Source organism: Folsomia candida, unplaced genomic scaffold (assembly GCF_002217175.1).
Source record: "Folsomia candida strain VU population unplaced genomic scaffold, ASM221717v1 Fcan01_Sc012, whole genome shotgun sequence".
Lineage (NCBI taxonomy): Eukaryota > Metazoa > Arthropoda > Collembola > Entomobryomorpha > Isotomidae > Folsomia > Folsomia candida.
Genome location: NW_019091204.1, coordinates 2,944,740 through 2,968,489, shown reverse-complemented (window position 1 = coordinate 2,968,489; position 23,750 = coordinate 2,944,740). Strand labels below are relative to the sequence as shown.

General features: G+C 39.1%; 3 protein-coding genes, 1 long non-coding RNA gene and 1 other non-coding gene across 7 annotated transcripts; 1 reads left to right on the top strand and 4 right to left on the bottom strand.

Annotated features, from left to right (window-relative positions):
• Positions 1–7,447: 7,447 nt before the first annotated feature.
• Positions 7,448–9,424, bottom strand: LOC110855181. 2 transcript variants are annotated; one of them, XR_004835913.1, is made up of 4 exons: positions 9,262–9,424; positions 8,959–8,989; positions 8,628–8,825; positions 7,448–7,827 (listed from the first exon to the last, which is right to left on the bottom strand). It is a non-coding gene; the product is annotated as an uncharacterized LOC110855181 (transcript). The 2 variants fall into 2 exon arrangements; XR_002548432.2 differs by having other exon boundaries at positions 7,513–7,765; positions 9,262–9,389.
• Positions 9,425–10,630: 1,206 nt separating this feature from the next.
• On the top strand, positions 10,631–11,639 carry LOC118437181. Of its 2 annotated transcripts, XR_004835928.1 has the most exons (3): positions 10,631–10,767; positions 11,087–11,251; positions 11,309–11,639. It is a non-coding gene; the product is annotated as an uncharacterized LOC118437181 (long non-coding RNA). The 2 variants fall into 2 exon arrangements; XR_004835927.1 differs by having other exon boundaries at positions 11,087–11,639.
• Positions 11,640–11,778: 139 nt separating this feature from the next.
• On the bottom strand, positions 11,779–14,966 carry LOC110855215. Its single transcript, XM_022103631.1, has 2 exons — positions 12,782–14,966; positions 11,779–12,710 (listed from the first exon to the last, which is right to left on the bottom strand). Exons 1-2 carry the CDS (start codon positions 14,964–14,966, stop codon positions 11,779–11,781), a joined length of 3,117 nt encoding a protein of 1,038 aa, XP_021959323.1.
• A 29-nt stretch (positions 14,967–14,995) lies between these two features.
• On the bottom strand, positions 14,996–17,554 carry LOC110855214. The gene has a single exon (XM_022103630.1). It carries the CDS (start codon positions 17,552–17,554, stop codon positions 14,996–14,998), a length of 2,559 nt encoding a protein of 852 aa, XP_021959322.1.
• Positions 17,555–19,979: 2,425 nt separating this feature from the next.
• LOC118437120 lies at positions 19,980–22,282 on the bottom strand. The gene is made up of 6 exons (XM_035855917.1): positions 22,241–22,282; positions 21,423–21,761; positions 20,988–21,176; positions 20,478–20,913; positions 20,292–20,419; positions 19,980–20,224 (listed from the first exon to the last, which is right to left on the bottom strand). The coding sequence occupies exons 1-6, from the start codon at positions 22,280–22,282 to the stop codon at positions 20,156–20,158; spliced, it is 1,203 nt and encodes a 400-aa protein (XP_035711810.1). The 3' UTR covers positions 19,980–20,155.
• Between the last annotated feature and the right edge of the window lie 1,468 nt (positions 22,283–23,750).

The following is a 23,750-nucleotide window of genomic DNA, read 5'->3' as shown; positions in this document are numbered from 1 at the left end:
TACGAACGATTGAAATTTCTAGATTTTGTTCTAACTCACCTCCTTACTAGGTCGTTGACCTGGAGATTTTCGGCATAAAGTAATTTAGCGTGTGAACTTTAGTCATTTTTTCGACGACGCCAGTCTATCAGCTGTTACTTTCCTCGACGACGACCCATCTCACTTGCAGCTAACATATTTTTGCTTATATATTTGCTTATATATTTGCTTATATATATTTTGCATATTTTTGCAGCTAACTTTTTCAATTTGAGTTTGGGTAAGAGAACTTACTCGACTTGTCAGGGTGTCGGTTTTGCGAAAAACATATTTTTTTGGGGGGGACTGCAACCTTGCGGAGGATGACTGCCCCACTAATTTGTATTTTCATGTATGTAATTAAAATGGAATTAAGTTGATGATATGTTGGAGAACGAGCCACACTGCATCCGGATAATTTAAATTTGTCCATAATTGTCGTTTGTGACAATGTTCGTTCGGAAAAATACTTGAAATTTCTTGGGCATTTTTTGACCGATTGTTGTCAGCCAAAGTTTTTATGAATATCTAACAACTACTCTTCAAGAATAAAATTTCATAAATAAAAAAATTTTCGCGCGCTGATCCAGGTCAGTTTTTAAGATGGTCGAAAGACTAGGTAAATGTATGTACGTATTTTGGTCAGAAATAGACAAAGCTGGAAACTAGTTATTTTTTGCTTCGACTGGTACACTTGTTATGGAAGGTTTTGTCAGACACTGATATCCTATAAATATATGAATAAGCAATTTTTCGCACTATTCCAGGGCACACCAAGTAAGAATCAATATAAGGAAAACTAAGCTAAATAGGTCAATGGTAATTAGGCCGAAACGTATTTTCACGTAATCAAAAGTATTTAATTGACAATGCGCTGACGCCAGCGGTTGTGCTCCAATTTTGATAAGGGCACCATAACTAAAACAATAAATCTTAAACATGAGCTTGGCATTTTTCCATAATGCTCAGGTTGATGTCAGCAAGAATTTGCGTTTTTATCATTGCAACATGCAATTTGAAAGCTCCTGAAACTTTCATAAAAGTTCAATAAAGTGCACTTCATTTCTGTCCTTCAAAGCTTTGAAAGAAACATTGTGAGCGTCCTCACCACAATGTCATAATTATTGTCGTAACTGGTTCAGCCAACTTTCGAAGCTTTAAAAACTTCTGTCGATAAGGGATACGCAACAAATTGATTTCGTAAATCTGAGCAACAATTGTGTTATCCTAGGTATTATAATTTGGTTTGCATAACAAATAAACAATTTTTAAGGGATTTGATAAAGAAGATTAGTTTGCAAAATAATTGAAAACTATAAACATGCCCAATTGTAGGGTAACTTTGAAAACTAACTGACGTCGAATTTAAGTCATGTTCACACACTGACAACTCGATGACGCCAGAGGTCTCGCCTTGATGTGGACGAAACCACGATAATTATGTAGCCTTATATAAATAACTGAGCACGTGTTTCAGGATTTTTCATAATGCTCAGTTTCAGATAAATTATTACAGAGTCAGCGAGCTAGACTTTGCATTATTACGGTGACATTTTTATCGCGAGGAAGAAAAATTCTCGCTCGAGTTTTCCATCATAATTTTGTTTAAACTTAAAATGCGTGGGCATGAAGTGGTTTTCTCCGATTTTGACTGTTTTAAATTGTTCCCACAAGGAAATAATCGGACCTGTGTTTTTGTAGTTTCCTAAATGCCCACGGATTTTAAGTTTAAACTAAATTAAGATGGAATCCGTAAGGGAGGATCTGTATTTTTCCCCTTCGCGAGAAAAATGTCACGGTAACAATAGAAATTCACGCTCACGGATTCCGTCATAATTTCGTTTAAGCTGAGCATTATGAAACATCCTGAAGCACGTTTAATTATTTATTTAGTACCACTTAGTTATCGTGGTTTCGTCAGAATAGGAGCGATACCGCTGGCGTCATCGTGTTGTGAGTTCTCTACCTTTTCGGACATCTTAAATTCAGCTCATTTGTTATATCATACTCTGTGATTCAGCTAAACTTGTTAATCTTTACACCATCTGAAGCTTCCTCATCAAGCCGCTGAGATGAATGGAACCCAGTCTCCTTAAATCTCAAACAACTGGTGAGGAGACCTAGCTACTTGATCATATTAATGAGGGTGGACCAACAATGCCTTGGAAAAAGTAGGAAGCAATGGAAGGTATGAATGGATTTCATACCAAATTCTTTTGCATGATACCAAGACTCGAACACATTTAGGAAATTGTGATGTTTATCAACTTCCTAGGTTAACAACGTGGCCTAAGCTAAAGTTTCAAGATCTACCTCGAAAGTACTCGAAAATTTACGATTTCACTTTATCAGTTAGAATTGTTTTCGCTTTATCTCGACTTTATTGTTATAAGAAAATACTAAACCTAATTGGGATGTAGTCTAGGGCCTAATGTGTTGCTATTTCAATCCTTAGGCATAGGCTGCGCAATTTCCCGTAATATTTTCTAGAAATAAGCGTATTCAGATGCTTCCAATCTTCACAGGTTTTTATGGTAGAAACCGATTTTCCAGCGTTCTATGAGTTCTAATTGCTGCGAATCTATTTTAGTCAGCTTTAAAATTAATTCAACCAATTGCTTCTTAAATGTTTACTTTGCGTTGAACATTTCAAGCATAAATAAGATCATTAGCTTCGGGCACCTGTTTCCTCCACCGGATTTAGGTTCCTCAACCGCTTGACCTACTTCTAAGCTAATTGCATTTTTAAATCTGACATTTTTTTTACCAGACTTTAAACTTTGAAAATTTAGTACAAGCGATGTTGTCCAACTAGGAAGTAGAAAAAAGCATGTCTGCCTAAATGTTTTTGAGGTTGGTTATCGTGCAAAAAATGTTGATTCAAATCATGTTGTCTCCTTTATTGGACACAGGATTTGAGTCAAAAATTGACATTCCCAGTCGATGGCATTCACAATAACATCGTACGTGAAAGTTTCTATTGATATAATAGCCTTAATTATTTCTCAACATTGGTCACTTCATTGAATGATTATCGTGTGCTAGATTGATACTTTCTTAAAATTTTGGTTTGGATTAAATAGTTCTCCTTGTCATTTATTCGGCAAGAAAGAAATTAATGCTGTGGTCACCCGTAGATAATTTAGTGGCACTTATTCGGTGACATTCACGCCAAGGTTATGCAGCTCAGGTAGAAATTTTTTCTCGCTAACCAGTTCCAAAATACGTGCCTGCAGTCCTAACTTTAAAACATCAATCCATATAAGATATTCTATATCTAATAAGCATTAAAAACCTGCCGACCCGCGTGCCATATTTGCACTATAATGATCGCCCCGACCTCGACAGTTCTTCAATTCGACATCTTGTGATTGAAGTGTGCTTATATTACTTAAAGCTTCGCTGCATATATCCATATGGAGCTAAAACTTGAAGAATTGTCCCCCTATTTTGATAAAATTCGTCCAGGGTTAGTATGATTTCAGTGGTAGTGGAATTTGTATATAGACTATTTAATTTGCAGGGCAGAGAAAACTTCATTAATGAAATTACCATGTTTCTGCGTTGGCTCAATCCGATACATATCCATTGGGTACAAATTCATAACAACAATAGTCGTTGTACGGTTTTCTGACGATTCGATAGTTATTTTTCTTGTGAGTAAACAATTGGTCCTCATGATTTATGACGCCATAAGATATCTGCCTCCCCTTCTGATACAATTAAATGAAGTTCCTCAAAATCGGGATTAAGTATTCTGTTCTTCCTGCTCCATTTTCAAGTGTTCTGCTCCTCATTTGTTTCTAAGACCAAATTCTCCTATGTGTCCTTAGTGTTTCTAAGATCTGAATATTCGTTTGTTTTTGTTACTTTAAGCGATTTAAATATTCTTCTCTTCATGTTCTCTTCTGCAACTTGAGTGTTCTGTTCTGCTTGTGTCTTTCCAAGACCTGAGGGTTCTGCTCTGCTTGTTTCTTTCTAAGACCTGAGTGTTCTGTTCTGCTCGTGTCTTTCCAAGACCTTAGTGTTCTGTTCTACTTGTATCTTTCCAAGACCTGAGTGTTCTTTTCTGCTTGTGTCTTTCTAAGACCTAAGTGTTCTGTTCTGCTTGTTTCTTTCCAAGACCTGAGTGTTCTGTTCTGCTTGTGTCTTTCTAAGACCTGAGTGTTCTGTTCTGCTTATTTCTTTCTAAGACCTGAGTTCTGTTCTCCTATCAGTTGTTACTACCTGACTGTTCTTCTTGCGTATTTGTAAGACCTAAGTGTTCTTTTGTACCTGTGTATTTCTACGACTTGGGTGTCGCGTTCTTGCTGTTTTTCTTTGACTCAAGTGTTGTTTTCGTGCCATCTAACACCAAGGCCTTTCGTTGTTCATGCGACTTAAACGGACTGAAGCGATTTGTTGTTATCGTCAGTTTGTTTAAGTTAGACCGTATTTTTCTATATTATTTAAACTTTTCCTCAATTACAAAAAATAATAATAAAATAACAAAAAAAATTTGGCGGCGCTTCGCCCCGCCAAGTGTTCTTCCGCCGCCGGCAAGTGTTCTCCCAACGTAGTTGGAGGATGGGTAAGAAAATGCAGGTATGCCAATTGGTCAAGAATGGCAATTGTCGAGTGGAAATTGTTGGATGTAAATTTACACCAAATCCTGAGAAATACAGAGGCGAAATGAGACATAATTTTTCTACGACCCCGACGTGCGACGGTGGTGGATACCCTCTAGAATCCGAGTCTCACTCTGCCTCTTTCTAAATATGGAAATGGTCTCGTGACACATTTCCCTTGATATTCCTCAACATGGATGCTAAGTTCTAAGATGATTGTCATTGGTTCAGTGGTTGACCCGTTGAGGTCATATTGGTGGGTGGGGTACTATCTACCTAAATTTCTAAATAGTCGTAGAGAGCTGAAATTTGGCATTGAAGTTAATAAAAGATATAATCGGAGAATATGAAACAAATTTCGAAAGAATTAGGACATCTACGACATTTACGACTAGTGGAAAAACATGAAGTGGAATTGAATTAAAATTACTCATTTATAATTCAACACATTGACTCAGGCTATATGAAGCTGCACTGCAGGTTTATAAGTTAATTTCGAACACCGTAAGTCACGTCTTTACCATTTGGATAGTTCTTATCGACGGAATAAATTTTGCAATCGTAGTAGGTGCACGTTATAAATCTAATTTCTATTATTATTTCTACATACAATTTCAACTCCGAATTTGCTTAGCAATTAATAAACTGAATAAACTGTAGTAACGTTAGAAGTAGCTCACCCTGTAATAATGATTTGGTTATAACTTGCTCCAAAGGTGCAGAAGAAAGCAACAAAACAGATACATAAGTTTTTTGCAATTATGCACCAATAGTGCAGAAAAATTAAACAAAATCGATCAATAATTATTATGCATCGAGGAAAGTCCAAAAATTGTGCATCACTGGTGCAGAATTACCTACCAACGATCACCGATAATTTTGAAAAATTTATGTCAAAATTGTCTAATAAAATCTGCCGAGTAGTATGCATTATTGGTGCGTTATGCATCAACGCCCCCAATTCTTTCGCATCATTTGGTGTTTCCGATTGTCAGATACCAACGGTGCTATAAATTTATGAAAAAATGGACCAGGGACATTTTAATTAGCATCAATTGATGCAAAAAGGTCGTTAACAGACAGACGGACAGACAGACGGACGGACAGGAGGAATTCAATAGCTCTCATGCTACGCAGGGTGAGCTAATAATATGCATGTACTTTATCTAATATTAGTATAAACGCATAAAAAACTAATGTAGCAAGTTAGTTGTGGAAATTTGTGATTTTTAGAGGGTCAGGGGCGCCTCATTGTTTGCCCAGGGCGCCAAAATCCAAGATCGGGCACTGATTCCTACACACGTACATGTAATGCCCAACCCATTATTAAGGGGTGAAACCCCTTTATAAGATTGATATGTCCGTCCGTCTGTCTGTCCGTCCGTCTGTCCGTGCGATAACTCAAGAACCGATTAACATATTGACTTGAAATTTGAAACATAAATAGTTAATACAAAAACAAAGGTCAAGTTCGAATAAGGGCATTGTAGATCACAACCTTTAAGGTCAAAAGGTCACTGAAAAGTCACTAAACGTTATAATTGATACATATGTCAATTTTAACTGAAATTTAACCCCGAATTTAATGGTGACCTCCGTTTTGACCTTAAAGGTCATGAAAGGTCACTTAGAGGTCACTGAAAGGTCACTAAACGTAATAATTGATACATATGTCAATTTTAACTGAAATTTAACCCCGAATTCAATGGTGACCTTTGTTTTGACCTCAAAGGTCACGAAATTGTTAAATGACTGTTCGTTAACTGTTAGCCGACACCAAATGTAAAATTTGATATATGTGACATATGACATGTCACCTCACGAATGTTATAAAGTTGTCGGTTTCACCCCTTCGTTACATGCGTTTAACGGTTTATTCATAATCATTTATCAGTTGCATGATAATTTGTTTAACATTTATCAGTTATTGAAGAAGCTGAAACTTTTATCAAAATTATACTGCCCGTCAAACTACGTAGGTATATACTGAACTAAACAAAAATACGAAAATGAGACACACCATTTACAAATATAAATACGTATTTATACATAATATTGTCATGACAATATGTGTATTCGTGCAGGCATATGTACATAAATACAGAGGGTGGTCCAAGAAGCTGTATAAATATTCCATAATTTTTCTAGCCCGCAGGCGGAACTTTATGGGTTCGAAACTTGCTGGATATGATGGTCCTTGTTCTTATCTTTAAGAATATATCGCTTTTTACCCGATAAAAAAACTTCCAGGAACTTTTCTACTGTGTTTTATTTTAACCCTTTATTTGAAGCGTTCCAAAGTGCGTGAAAATTCGTGAGTCGTCAAACGTAAAAATTGTTATTCCACGTCAAAACATCCGAAATAATCCAATCGATCAATGTCTGATAACCACCCAGGGAAGTCTTGATTTTTTATGACTGCAGAACCAAAATCATCGACGTCCGTTTTTGCGCACTGGTGAGATTTGTCCGCAGTAACGGAAAAAAGTTTGATTTCTCTCAATTCGTCGACATACTTTAGGTCATTTTTGTTATGATATTTCCTAAATCAGTTTTAATGGTTCTCTGGATAGTTGATTTATTGTATTCTAACAGTTGGACCGTGCTGCATTGGGATACTAGTCCGATACTTGGTAGCTCACGAAGAAGAGAACATAGTGAAAATACGTTACGTGCATGTGCAACGTTTTGGCGCAGAATTTACAGGCCCGACGGAATAGAGTTGCCAAATTTTTATGTACGTTCTAAACAAAACAATTACTGATTGATGCCTTCTATTAAACGGAATTGCATTTTAATATAGACAATGATTCGTTGAGTACATATATGGTCGCCGATCAAAGACTCATGCACCAAATTATTATTATACAAATAATATGGACATATTTATTTTTCTACATTTAAATTCGTGGTAAATTGTTTTTTATTTGTATTTTTAAGCTTGTCCTCTCGGATGTAGTAAATAAATACTCTTTAAAATTCAAAGTACAATGTGTAAATAAATTAAACTTATTCTCATATGATTCTTTGAGCCAAATGTAAATCTTTTACTTTGATGGTAACTCTCCTAGCGTGGTGGGCGCATGAGTTGGTGTCCTCAAAGAGATTTATGAGGTATGCCTCCGCTGCTACTTGGATTTCTGTAAGAGCAATGCGATTAAACCTCCGAATGTGTCCAGAAACATCGTGAAGTATGTACTTCCTGCAGCATAAATTGAGTTAACCTCTTGGCTACCAAAGTAAACGCATTTGTGTAGAGAAAGTAGTTTCATTTACTACAAAGGTACGAATATTTGTGTAGTATTTTATTTTCCGTTCACGGCAAAGTACAATAAATTACCTTTGACACCAAAATTTCTTAAAACAGAGTATTCTTTTGGTATTTAGTGGAAAACTCGATGGTAAACAAGTTGATTTTTTTTAGACATTTGTCTTCTGGAATTTTTGAAGTTTTCCCTATACCGACCAATGTTAAAAATTTATATTTCGTGTTTCTCGTCAAAAACACATCAAAAGGAAACTTATTGAAATTTTAATTGGTTGCTCTCAGGTGTATGTAATTATGAAATCAACATCGTACCGAAGGGAAATTTTATTATAAACTAACAATGCGATGACGCCAGCGGTCTCGCTCCGATTTTGACGAAACCACGATAATTATGTAGCATTAGATAAATGATGAAACACAAACTTAAGGTTTTTTCATCATCGGTTTAAATGAAAATATGACGAAATCCGTGAGTGAGAATTTGCATTTTACCATGAAATTCCTCTCGGAAAGGGAAAAAATACAGATTCTCGCTCACGGATTTTGGAATAATTTTGTTTAAACTGAACATTACGAAAAATCTTGAAGTATATACGTGTTTAATTATTTATTTAAGGTTAAAAAATTATCGTGGTATCCTCAAAATCGGAGCGAGACCGCTGGCGTCTGCGCATTGTTAGTAGTACGAAAGAGGTTAATAAATCTAAAATGAATATAATGAGAACATTGCTCACTCGGCATAATCGATGGAATGGTGCAATGAGAACACCAGTACTCTTCTGGTAATGACGGATACCTAGTCGTGCGACAATTCCAGGTCGGTAGCGGCGAGATTTCTTCACCCCACTTGTGCTTGGAACCTTAAGAGGAGAGCCTTTTCTGGGCAGCGCTTTTCTGGTTCCCTTTCCTCGAGTGGATCGTCGAGCTATGCGCTATTTACGTAATGACATGTAGTGAGATTAAAGTATTAACCCAAAGTATTTATTAGCATATGAGGTTAAAGAGAGATTAATTTTAAGTAATGAGATTTATAAAAGTAGAAAATATAAAAGCATGCAAGCTCACCTTCGTTCGAGCCATTTTTCTTTAAAACAAACTGTGAAATTTTGACATACATATAATTTATAATTTGAATTTAGGAGGAACACATGCTCGACATGTAAACAAAATTATAAGTTCCACTTAAATTAAAAGTAAGTAAGAGCAATGTGAGAAAAGCAAGGGTTCGTAATTTTTTGTGGAAATATTTATATCTGGGGATAATGTCGTATAATATGATTTTAAACGGTTGATTTGGCATGAGGACTACATTACCTGCTAGGAAAACTTGCTAATTTTGTTAACCGGAAATTCTATTTTCTTACATACCTTGACTTTTATGTAGATAATTGCAGTTATTTATGAATGACACAAGTCGCCGTGTCTAATTAAACAGTCGGGAACCTTCCCGTTTAAGTTGACACTAAACCATCCGAACGTCCGGAGATACATACATACATACATACTTACATACATACGTATGTGGAGGTATGACAAGCCCGTCATTTATATCTAATCACATATCCTGTACAATCACTAATCCGATTACGGACCTCAAACTAAAATGATCGGAATTATACTGCGCGTCAAACTGCAGAATAAAGTACAGATATGCAAATTAACCGGACAATGTATGTATGAATCACCATGCACTAATTTAGCCATGACTTGTTTGGGTAAATATTACAATTGTAACTAGCGTAAGCTAAAGACCATAGATTAGATTGTGATGTGTAATAATTCGTTGTAATGCCATTAGGGCTGTGCCGTCAGGACATGTCATTTACAAATATATATATTTATATGTCAGAAATGTCCAATTTGTGACAAGTATGACAAATTCGAATTGTGATAAATATCCAATTTGTTTGACCTTTAAATTTTGCACAAATTGGACATTTTTAAAAATTTAAATTGCGACATTGACATTTGCCATGTTTGATAGCGATCTTTCTCCATTCTTGATGGTGCATCACATTGCACAAATTAAAAACAGTTCGTTTGTATGTTTTTACTCGTAAATAAATATTACTCCTGTACTTAAAATTATTTCAAGTTAAGAATACATTGAAGCGATGAAAATAACGGCTTTTTATCAATCGATTCCAGCACTGTAATTGAGCTAAATTGAGGTTGATCAAGTTAAATTGACCATTAATTACTACAACAACTTGGCATAACACATACATACATATGTAGGCGTCTGTCTCAATCTTAATCTTGTTGACATCGATGGCCTGAAATGCACGATAAATATGTACATATCTAGTGATAAATTTTACTTGCGGAAATTTCATTGATTTCCGGACTCCCTCATAAATCTGCGATGAAATGAAATAAAAAAATTTCAGCTTTTTTATGTCTAAAAGAAACTGTTAATGAACGGCAAATGAGCCATAAATCAGCAGTAAATAAGTTAACTTATTTTCTGGCTAGAAGTTTTACAATTGTAAAACTTCTAGCCAGAAAATTATCAAGTTACAATTTTTTATGTATTTATTAGTAAATTGCCCCCTAAATTAATCTGGGATTGGAAAAATGCTTTAAAAAATTTGCACAAGTTTGTGGCGGAGTTAAACCAAACTCATTTATGTATACATAAATGAGTTTGGTTGGGGTTATATATAACTCATCGTCAAAATTATGTAACTAAATCTTATTTAATTCTCGACTCGAATAAAATCCAATGAAAAAACAGACGTTGACTTCATTCTGCACCGGGTGAGCTTCATACACACATACATTTCAAAGCGATCTTCACGCAAAAATCAAATACTTTCAACATGAAATTCTTTCTGTCCACCCTTATTCTCGCAATTTTGGCTGCTTACTCTGGTAAGATTTTTTATGAGGTAGATCACCCAGGGTTTGGTAACTATATAAAATTCGTTAATCCTGTACACGTAGAAAACTTTAGAAACTTTTATATGCAAATATTTCCAAAGAAAGTTAGCTTAGCAATTTTGTTTCAAAGTTCCCCCGATCAAGGGTGTCTTTTTATTTTGTGAAATTTTGTAAAATTTTTATTTTTTAAGTTATACTTACCAATGACTTACGTTAATTGCCTAAACTATTTTACAAAATGTTTATATTTCTGTTTGATAAATTATTGAAAAGGCGATTTTTTATATTTCATATTTGTGTACGTGCAAAGACCCACGTTGAGGAGGGAGTCGTCACAAAATTTAAAACTTACGAACACGCCGGGACAGCGGAACGGGGCAAGCTTTTCGACAAGCTTTTTGCCAACTACAATAAAGACAACTACCCAGAAAATACAACCGTCAGTGTGGGCGTGGCTCTGTTGCGGGTCAGCTTTGTAAGGAAAAATTTGAAACAACGTAATTGATATTTAATTACAGAACAATCTCTGTAGAACGCCCGACTAATCTCTACCCGAGAAAACGCTTCTACTTAATGTGTCTCGGTTGAAGTTAATAAGAGCCCTTTCTAATGTGAAATATAACGTATTATTATTCGTTGATGGAAATAATACACTTTCAGAGGTCGTATTGTTAAATGACAAACAAACTACTACTTTATTAAACAATTTTACTGGCTAATTGTCAACCCAAAAATAACTACTTTCACGACTTAAAATTCCACACCATCACTACTGCGTGTCTGCTTGGTAAGTAAAAAGAACGGCGTGCTCTCCATATACTTAACACACTAAAAAGAATAAAGAATAACCTCCAATCCAATCACACCGCTCCTTTCAACTCTGGGAATTTGAGACACTTTGTCTCCTTAACTTTTTACATAAAAATTCATACATACAGCTTTTAACATTCTCCCACCTCTTTTGTGGGAACAAAAGAACATACATACATATTACATCAATATTTACATAAATGAAACACTTCCAAAACGCACGGGCTTCTTTACTTCTCGTCCTTGTCTCGTTCTCTGGACTGGTTCCAATTCTGTCGTCGTCTTCAGAGCTTCTTGCACTGCTCTCACTTTCACTTCCGGTTTCAAAGTCTCGGCTTCCACTTCCGATGAGACTTCCAGTGGGTAAAGCCGCTGCAGTGGTCGAATCCCGATCCCGTTCAACGTCTTCACTCTCGCGAGCCTGACTTTTCCATCTTTTCCTGGCAGGAACTCCACAATCTTCGCCATAGGCCAGTCCAGCCTCTTCTTCCCATCAGCGCCCACAAGGACCACATCCCCAACGCGCAAATCTTCCAACTTTCTCTCGCTTGACTTTTGCACAAGGAGAGATAAATACTCTTTCCGGAATCTCGACCTCAATTCCTCTCTCAGGACGACAATTCCCCTCGACTTCTTCCGTAATTCGTCTCCTGACAATAATTCTGCTTCTGGGAAGGCGCTGCTCTTAATCTCTTGCAGGAACATTGCAGGAGTGAGAGGCACCAAGTCACCACCATTCTCTGTGACATAGGTCAGAGGTCTTCCATTGACGACCGCCTCCACCGAACACACACAAGATTGGAGCTGGTCATAGTCCAATCTACGGCTCCCCAACATTCTCTTCAACAAGTCCTTCACATTTCTCACTAGGCGTTCCCACCACCCTCCCCACCAGCTTGCCGTGGGAGGGTTGAACTTCCACTGGATTCTTCTGTTTCCGGTTTCTTTCACAATCCTTTTCCAATCCATTCCTTTAAACAGGTTGGCGGCACCCACGAAATTCGTGCCATTGTCACTGTAGAGCGTTGTAGGTCGACCCCGTCTTGAGATGAACCGCTCTAATGCCAATAAAAACGCCTCCGTACTGAGTGCAGTGACCAGCTCAAGATGTACACAGCGGTACACTGCAGAAGTAAACAAACAAATCCACACTTTCTGTCCATTTTCAAAAATAGTGGTCCTGCCAAATCCACGCCGGTCACTTGGAACACTTTCACTAAATTGACTCGATCGGCGGGTAGTGCTGCTGGCGGGACGTCCACTTTCTTTGCAGCAAATCTCCTGCACACGACACACTTAGAGATGACCTTCGTAATTGTCTTTCGTCCCTTCAGAATCCACACTCTTTCTCGTAAATGTCCCATCATAAATTGCGCTCCTGCATGACCATTCATGACGTGTTCCTCTCTAATCATTTGCTCTACTAAGGGATGAGACGCTGGTAGCAAAATGGGTCGACGGAATGCCACCCCGTGTTCACTGTGGAGAAGCTTGCTGCTGACACGGATGATCCCTTCGGTGTCTTTCTCCACCACCAAACCGGCGATCACTCCAACTCCATCTTCAAATGACTCCATTTGCACCAGCTTCAAAATATGTCTCTCCGCATCTTCAAATTCTGACACTGTCAAGTCACTCTCTTTATTTTCTACTGCTTCTCCTCGGTATCGCTTGACAAGTCTTTTCAGCCACGCCACATTTCGGACGTTCTTCCGGTAGGAGGATGATGCTCTCGCGTACCAAGGAGTCTTCTTTTCCTCGATATTGACCAATGTGGTCGTGGCACTTCTCTTCATTTCTTCTCTGACCATTTCTTCGTTTACTATGGCGTCTCCTGAGGGCCAATCTTCCTTCGGCCTCTTCAGCCAGATTGGTCCCTCCCACCATTTTGACTCTAAAAGTTCTCGAGAGTCGCATCCACGCGACGGCAGGTCCGCCGGATTTTGCACCCCCGGAACGTGTCTCCAATTTTCAGCTTCCGTCAACTCCAAAATATTTCTGACGCGATTCCCAACGAACGTCCCCCAGTCATCATTCCTCTTTATCCAGGACAGGGCGGTCGTTGAATCGGTCCAGAAATAGCTGGCTACTTCTCCCATGCCCAATGCTTTCTTTGTTGATGAGTAAAGTCGGGCTGCAATGACACACCCGAGTAACTCCAGTCTCGGTATTGTCGACTTCTTCAGCGGCGCCACTCTGGATTTCGCCTGAAGAAGTTGCACGGTCACTGCTCCATCTTCATTTTCCGATCTCAAAAATACCACGGCAGCATACGCGTCTTGACTCGCGTCACAGAAGACGTGAAGCTGCATATCTTCATCTTTCTTGACCTGCTGCCCCATAATCCAACGTGGTATCTCGATTTTCGCCAAGTAGTGCAACTCCTCATACCACTTCATAAAATTTTCCACAATTTCACTTGGCAACTCTGCGTCCCATTCCATTTTCTCCGCCCAGGCCTTCTGGAGAATTAACTTCGGCTTGAGCGTCGCCGGACAAGTGAATCCAATGGGGTCATATATTTTCTGCACGCACGACAGAATCCATCTCTTCGTCAGTTTCTCGGCTATTTCTAATTTCGCGAAGTTGCACCCAATGCTATCCCTCTCTCTATTCCATACTAGGCCCAGCACCATTGTTGTCGCAGTATTTCTAGAATCCTGTGGAGTGCAGCCACCATCGTCCCCCAGTCCGCACCCCCTCATGGCAGGGCGGCCGACTTCGGGAGCCCCCACGGCACTACACTCCCACTGTCGTAACTCCATCTTGGCGCTGGCCATAATCTCAGTTGCCTGTTTCTTGAATACTTCATATACTTCAACTGTGTCCACTGACGCCACACAGTTATCCACATAGAGAGAGGAGATCAACTTCCTTGCAAGTGACTTCCGATCCCCTTTAACCGAATCCAACAAATGCTTCAACACCGCAGCAAGGATGAAGGGGCTACAATTTACCCCGAAAACCACACGACAATGTCGAAACTCCTTCAACTTCTTCTTTTCTTCGTCCTCCCACCATAAGAAGCGGAGGAAATCTCGGTCGGCTGCATCCACACTAATCATCTGGAACGCCTTTCGGATGTCCGACACGAATCCAATCTTCTTCTCCCGGAATCTTAGCAAGATTGCCGGGATCAACTCAATTAAATTGGGGCCCTTCTCCATGCAGTCGTTTAGAGAAGGAGCTCGACCCACTTTACACGAGGCGTCGAAAACTGGGCGCACTGGCGTTGTCTCACTCTCTGGCTTGAAGACAGGGCGGTGGGGCAGATAATGCACCCCTGCATAATTATCTTCTCTTTTCACTTCTTCTATAATGCCCTCTCGAAGCCAAGAGTTGAAGATTTCGTCGTAACTCTTGTAGTCCCCAGTTTTCATTAACTTCGCCGTGGCCGACTCCAATCTCTTCAACGCCACCGCCTTGGCGCTATTCCCCCAATCCACGGCATCTTCACATAATATCTGCCGTCTTCTTCTCGTGACACAGATTTCTTGAAATGCTCTCTTGTTTCTTCTTCTTTTTCTTTTCGCGACTTGACATCGGCTGGATCTTTAATCCCGATGATTTCCAAATCCCAGAAGTCCGAGACACTCGCTTCACCAACATGGAGAGAAGCACATTCCATTGCTACTCCTTCCTGTCGCCTTCCAGGAACTGGACCGCTTAGGGTCCATCCAAACACGGTCTTGACAGCAAATAGTCCACAATTAAGCGGGATTGGTTTCCCTACTACAAGCTGCCCCCAGTGGTCACTTCCTACTAGCACTTCAATTTCTTCGCTGTCCACTCTGCTTTGCTCAAAATCGCTTAACCAAATTTTCTTTCTTCTCAATTCTTGCATCCACGGCCCCGCTGGAACGCGTGGAATGTTGCCACAAATTACTTCCGATTTTCTCAGATGCAACTCTTTCTTCACTGCACCGTCCAAACTCTCCACCCTCACTATACATTCTTTCACTTTCTTCGGCTCGGTCACAGTTCCGCCAAACAAAACATTTCGGGCCCATTCCTCCCCTACGACTCGACTTCCAATTGCCTCCAACGTTGATGACCGACCGTTGCTCTTTTGACTTCCTTCGTCAAAGAGAAGGCGCACCACACGTGACCCCATCGGTCCAACGACGCGGACCACTAGAGTTTTCAGGAGAACATCCTTCCGGCACGAATGATTTGAATTGTGGGCGTTGGTGGTTGGCCCCCCTGTCGACTGCTGCTCCTGAATTGCCCTCTGATTCGCCCACAGCTCAGGACACATCGACTTGCAGTGGGGTCCACGACACTTTCCACACGTCACTTTCACTTTACAATCTTTCACAGCATGTCCAAGTCGCAAGCACTTGAAGCAAGCTTTATTCTTCCTTATCAGTTCCTTCTTCTCTCCCAAATTCATATTTTCTGCCCGATAACACTCACTGCTGTAGTGGTTAGACTTACCACAAAACAAGCACAATTTGCTAGCTTGTCCGCTGAATAAGCCGGCAGCAGTGGCGACACTTTCTCTCTCCTGATGACTGTTCTTGACTTTCTGCTGATTTTCATTCTTCGTGTCGGCGGACTTCAATGGTACCATCCTGCAGGCAATTTTCACACACATTTTCACCCACTCACTAAAGTCCTCCAATGATGGTCTCTGTCCAGCTTTCACAACTTCCATTTCCCAATTCTTCCGGTCACTATCAGGCAGCTTCTCCACCAATTCATGAAGGAGCACCGGATTTCTCAAATGTTCCATTTCTTCTAAATTCTTTATAGTCGCCACCAGATTGACCACTGTCGTTCCAAAGTCAATCATGGTCTGCGGCTTTCCTTCCTTCACTGATGGCGATGCTCTTGCCTTCGCGATCATGCTTCTCACTATTATTTCATGCTGGCCAAACTTCTCTTCCAAAATTCGCAGCACTTCCGGCAACGAGTTCGGAGACACTAACAAACACTCGACACTTTTCGCCGCCTCTCCTCTCACACATTTTCTAATCCTTTCAATGTTCTCTGCATCTGTGAATCCACATGACTCTGTGGTTCGCTTGAAGGTGGCGACGAAGGTGGGCCACTCCTCCGGTCGTCCACTGAAGAGAGGAAGGTCACGACCAATTGACTGCCGCACCATCATTCTCTCTTGAATATCGCTCCTTGGTGCAGGATTATTCGAAATCTTCACCAAGGCTTGCAGTGACTGAGCGATATTGTCCATCGTAGCTGCTTCTTCCTTTCTTTGCGCTGATGTGGCCATCTCTTCTTTCGCAGCTGCGGCAACTCCTTCTTTCCATGCTTCAAATTTTCTCACTGTTTCGTCAGGGTCAACGTCACTGCCCTCGTCACTACTACTACTACTCAACCGTTGCTCTTCATCATCATCAATCTCGGCCAGAACTGCTTTCTTTTCTGCTTGCAAAGTTTCCAAATGAATTTTCAATCTCTTAATCTTTCCTCTCAGCCGGATATTTTCCATTTCATTCTTGTTTCTGAGGGCTACCATCTCCTCGTTGAGAATGATGATCTCCTTTTTCACATTTTCAGCCTCCTCGGCCATATAATTGGGATGAGTCGGATTGATAATCGCGCTCTTCCTCTCAATTTCATCTCGCACCGAACGCAGTTCACACTCGTGCACTTCCAACTTTTCCTCAAGTTCGGATACTTCTTGGAGCACTGATGCAATCTTTGCTTGATGTGCAGCCTCAGCTTGACTCCTTCTTTTCATCGCTGAACTCGATGTCGACGCCGTGTGATGACTCTTCTCTTTTCCACCGAATCCGAGTAGCCGTGACATAAATGACGGTCCTTCTTTCTTTGGGCTGGACGGCTGATCTTGATGAGCATCGGTCGGTTCAGATTCCGCTCCCACCTTCATCACCTCCTTCTTCTTTCTAGGCGTCGGCGACTTCCAACACGGATCCAGGCGATCTGGCGGTCTCCTGTTCCTGTCGCTCCTCTGCAAGTGGTCATCCTGGTCCTCCTTCATCATGGTGATCTAGAAGACTGGGACCCAACAGAACAACAATAATCAATACTTGTTCAAAATTATTCCCTCTTGGAACAACACGACCTCAGGATGCTGTACTTCGGGTACAGCACCGCAAAAACTCAGTATCTCCTTCAATTGGCAGGAACGATGACCTCCCAGCAAACCACCCGCTCCACGAACAGTCCTGTGCAGGATTAACGTCTGCTCCTTAAGGGTTGAGTCTCGAACCACCAACACTTCACTTCACTTCACAAAGAATCCGCACTTGTTGTGATAACTTCAACCTCGATCACGTCGAGGTCACCAAAAAATGTAGAACGCCCGACTAATCTTTACCCGAGAAAACGCTTCTACTTAATGTGTCTCGGTTGAAGTTAATAAGAGCCCTTTCTAATGTGAAATATAACGTATTATTATTCGTTGATGGAAATAATACACTTTCAGAGGTCGTATTGTTAAATGACAAACAAACTACTACTTTATTAAACAATTTTACTGGCTAATTGTCAACCCAAAAATAACTACTTTCACGACTTAAAATTCCACACCATCACTACTGCGTGTCTGCTTGGTAAGTAAAAAGAACGGCGTGCTCTCCATATACTTAACACACTAAAAAGAATAAAGAATAACCTCCAATCCAATCACACCGCTCCTTTCAACTCTGGGAATTTGAGACACTTTGTCTCCTTAACTTTTTACATAAAAATTCATACATACAGCTTTTAACAATCTCTCTCTGTAATTAAAATGTTTTAATTTGAAAGGATGTCGATAACGATGTGATGCGAATGGTAAGTTCGTGTAGATACAATTAAAAATTTGGAAGATAAATTGGATAAACTGGAAGAAATTCAAATTTTTTGGTTAAAGATTTAAGAAGAAAGTTTGTGTACAGCAAGGCCTGAATTGACACGTTGATTTTCAAGATAAAAAGCTAAATTTAGCGGGAGTAAAGGCATTTTGAACTGAATTCCTCGACCACGATTTTATGAATCTTGTTTTTATCCTAATTTGTCTATGCGAACGGTTAGTTTGTTAGTGTGTGTACAATATGGACCAAATGGACACATGCTAATTTCAAGAAAAATTTACCGGGAAAAATGAGCGAGGGTTCCTGGACCAGGATTTTTAGAATGTTTTTTTTTTAAATTTAGACCTAGACCGACCACCGATTTACTTGGGAAGAGTCTGAGCACGCTGTTGGGATGTTGCGCGTTCCCGCCGAAAAAGTGTGGAAACCAGATATTACCTTGTACAATGGGTAAGATGGCATAATTGCAAAAATTTAAATTTCAAAAATTAACCCTAATTTCAAATTTGATGATCCAGGGTGCAACCGAATCTGGATTGTTTTACAACGAACACGCTGATATTCTCGAACGGGAGTGTTATGGGTGACCCCCTGCCGACTTCAGTCCTACTGCAACCTGACTTTAAACCACGGTCCGTACGAGGAACAAATATGCACCCTTAAATTCGGCTCATGGACCTTTGACGGCTACACGATGGGACTTGAACTCCACAAGGATAAAAATGTAAGGCGCGAAATTGAATTTGACTGTGGTTTTTTAAGCGAGGCGTGTCATGAAAGTTTTTGACAAGTCAAAACGTGGTGTAGTGATCAAACAGAAGTATTAAAAATGAACATAACGTCGGAACAGGAAAAGATTTTTAAATTCGGTGCGTAACGTATGTGCGGTGTCATAGTTTGAAATTTCCCAGTGAGGGTAAAGCGGTGCAACCGGGGGAACACGAGACTCTTAACCATAAAATTTTCCCACAAGAGTGGACAACATTGTTACAATAGGTAAATGGTCCCGCCCCAAAAAATTGTTTAGTGGGACAACTTGATATTTTATCATTTTACAAAATATGTACAGCTAATTTGTAAATCAATTTTTGCTTCCGTTTATCGGCAGTTAATTCTCTGATTGAATTAGCTTTGAGGAATAAAGTGTAGCCAAATTTTTAGGTATTTCAACACAAACGTGAATAAATCCTTGAGTTAGCAGAAAGTCGTGCTATTTTGGTCAAACAAATCTACAAATTTGATATGCAGAGTACCCTGGTAGACGTGGAGTACTATCACGACCGGAAGTACAAGATCACTCAAAACACGGCGGTGAGAGAAGAGAAGAAGTATGACTGTTGTGTTGAGCCGTATTTAAATGTACTCTTTACCATCGGATTCCAAAAAAACCGGAAGGGGAAACCTGTGAGAAACATTGATGAGAAAAAATGACAGCGGATGTTACTGGTGGATAAATGCACCTCGTTTATGGAACGATATATGGACATTATGATTAGAAACAATTGATATTTAATTTTCGAAATTATTAAATTAAATTGGCTTGCTACAAGATTGTGTTGAACAATTTTGGAATGTGTATAATATCAGATAATAACAATACAGTAGGATAATAATAGAAAGAAGTTAAAAAAAAGTGATTGGAAGTCCCTTGTAAATGAAAATCAAATTTTGCTGCAACACGTAATTTTCTGAATTTGAAGAGTTAAGAACAAACAAATTGAACAGATAAAAATAAACAAATAATCGAGCTAGTTGTAATAAAAACTATACTCATTTGATTCCTTGAACTAGGTGGAAATTTTCAAATTCCACCGTGCAATTAATTCCTTTAAATCGTTCCGAGCCTGCTCATCCATCTACAAAAAAATTCATTTGTAATTATTTGCATATGTATCTTGTAAACCTCATAACTTAAGCTTTTACCGATAACCTAGACATATCGATATGTCGAATCGATCTGCACGACACGAGGGCATCTCTTACACGGTCAGTCATCTCAAAATTGTCAAACTCTGGAGACTTTTTAAACCGAAGTGATGTATTTTTCAAACCTGTCACAAAACTCAAATTTTAAGACCTGTTCTTAATTTTTACCGAAAAATTACGTACATCGCCACTCCATTAACCCTTCCATCACCGCCGCCGCAACATCCGGAGACACACCTTCAATAACGATCACCCCCCTATTCAACTCCCAAGATCGAAAGGATCCCATCGCTTCGGCCAAATCTGTCGTAAAAACCTCTGGATAAGGTTCCACTTTCAGTATAATCTTAAACTCGGTCACAGATGGGAAGATGTACGCAATTTTAGCGGCAGCTAGTATATCCTCCTTGTTACAATAGGTGCTGGTGTCCAGCTCGAGTGACATTACCGCCGAGTGGGAAACGTGACAAGTTTTAAACAGTTGAGAAATGTGGTGATGGCGTACCGATAAATGGGTCAGTTTGGGAACATGGGCTACGTCCAGAAAGTTCTTAAGATCATACTGCTCGGCATCATGGATGTTCAGGTGGGTAAGGTGCAGGGCGGAAAAGTTCAAAATCTAGATTTTGAATTTCTTAATAATTACAAACTAATCTGTACATATATGACGTAATATAAGTGATTCTCACCTACTTGAGCAGTCTCAAAGTCAGAAGGTCCCAATTCTAGCTTTTCTAATGAATTTGCAAATCTCTCAAGTATTTTGGATAAGGAGAAATCTATCCATGGAACGTAATAAGGATCAAGGTTTGAAATGCGGTAGGATTTGTTGCGGTCAACGTAGCGGTACTTCAAAATCTTCAACGTAGTGCCAGACAATTCCTAATCTGCACATCCATCAAACATAGACATGTTGAGCTCTTCAACTTTTGGAGAAATGTTAAGCAGTCCTTGCAGAATGGCCTTCTGGCCCACAGTTGGATAATGTGGATGACATTCACCCCACAGTTTAAAGTAAAGCACTCTCAGATTTGGGAAAGGTCGAATGTTTGGCGCGGATAAGCTGTCTGCGTTTCCCCAACCGTCAACAAGGATGGAGAATCGGTTCGGCAAGGTTCGGTGCCTTACCCCCGGTGATCCCCGGCCGACGCAGACTTGATCGCCTGCCGAGAGGTGGAGTTCAGTCAAAAGGTTTGAAATTGCAGACATGCTGATAGTATCCAGGGATTGTGGGTCCGCTTTGAGTATACGTCCAAAATTGGGCATGCAATCACAGTTGTAATCCAAGAAGATTGAAACATTCGTTGCTAGCTTAGGGTTGAAGACGGTCATGCTCTTAAAGTCGGAAAAGGTGAGGAGGCCTTTCCGTACAACCATAGGGGTGCTTATATCGGCCCAAACGGTGCAGACAAGACGAGCGGAGGTTAACGTGGTAAAATCCAGATGGGAGAATATGTTATCTATAATCTACAAAAAGAGTTCATACATACATAATTATCGCAATCAGCAGTCGAATATATTCCAGTTCAAAGTTCAATTTAAGCGGATTGTGATAAGCTAGCAAGGTAATAAGTGTTCACAAAAATATATCTGTAAGCTTTTATTTGGATAGCTTCAAAAACGCCAGCGACAAATCCTTAGAGTTGCAAGGTAAAATGGTTATAAAATTACATACTTGTCGAATTCAAGTAGCCATGTTATCAGAAACGGATAATGTTCTTAAGGTACGAATATGTGCAAACCATTTCTGGACGCCTTTTGTAAAGCAATAATAATGTAGATATGTATTTGTAACGTCAAGGTTAATACTAATGCCTCCTTGATGATAAAGTGTTGTCCATCAAATAATAAAATTGAGAGATGCTGACAAAACGTTGATGCATACATTAAGGGCGGAAAATAGGAAATTAGTGAAAATTAAATATGTATGTACACTTCCGAATTACCAAAGGATTCATGAGCCCCTTTTCCATCGCCGGATTTTCCATTTAGGAGAATAGATGACTAACCTTCTGTTCCAAGATGAATTGATCTGATGAAGGAAAATGAACCTATGTGCGTTTAATTGGAACCCTGAAAAAATTTCAAAATATTTATCAATGCAGTAATCGCTTCAAAAATCTAGACACATGTCATGATGTTTTTACCCGAAAAATACTTATCGCGAAACTTTTGTTGAGGATAAGTAATTATAATTGAAGCTGATAGTTAGATCAGAAATAAAATATGTCATGGTTTTCACACGAGTTTTGTAAACTGACATTTATTAACCTCTTTAAATAAGTACTAAATTTTAAATACTAAATATAAATACTAAATTAATTACTAATAAATACTAAATTCGAATAAAGGTTGCCTTGAGTTGACTTGAAATATTTAAAGATTATTTTAAGATTATTTAAATATTTAATATTTAAAGATGGGGGAAATCCGCCAGGCGAATTCGGTTATGTATCACATTTCTTGCACTTGCATTTGACCTCATTGACATTCGAAGTTCTAATCACAACGCAAGCGGGGATTAACAATTCTACTTAAAATATGTGCACTATGTACGAAGCAAGTAACTCTATGTAAAATCCCTACAAATTCTATTCTCTTATCCAATCTATCCAAATTGTTAAGTTTATTTACACCCGACTGCAGTGATTTGGCAAACATTACTCGTCAAACACCAAAGTTCTGTTTTTTACCTTGCTTTTGAGGGATTTCACTTCTTTGTAAATGATACAAGTCTACGTGTTGGGTACGATTAAGTTAATTAGACCGTAGAGTAGTTTTTGCGTAGTATTTATTTAATCTAACTGAACTGCATGGCAAGTTTGTGTCAAATGGTTTTCCCAAGTGTATCAAACCCTGAACTATACCTAATCGGTATATATGTATAAACATTCATACATATGTTGAGCGCAAAGTAAATTTTTCCTAATCATTTATCACGTCTGATAACGAAATTGATTCTTTTACCAGAATTATACTGCGCGTCAAACTGCTGAATAAAGCACGCAAATATGGCAAACCATTTACGTATCTATGTAATATTCTCAAACATTTCAAACTGGACGTGATTTTATCGGGGTAAAAATCACAAACTGATGGCTACAAATGAGATCATGACATCAAGTAGCAATGCCTACAAAAGTCCTTAAATTCTTCTTTTATAAGCTTCGAGCAATTTATTAGATATGGCACATGGCATCATTTTTTATAATAATACTCCACAAAAATTAGGTTAGAAAATTTAATATTTTAACGATCTCCAAGGTGCGAAAGGGACGATAGCTTTGAGCACACCTTATCAATTTTTGCCAATTTTTGTTAAGCTAGTTGTCACATTGAAAACACGTGATATAGCAATGTCATGAATATAAATATAAAAGTTTTCCCAAGCAAGAAACAGGAAGATGATTGCAAACCTGTTACGATTATATATCTAGGTTATTAAAACCCAAGATG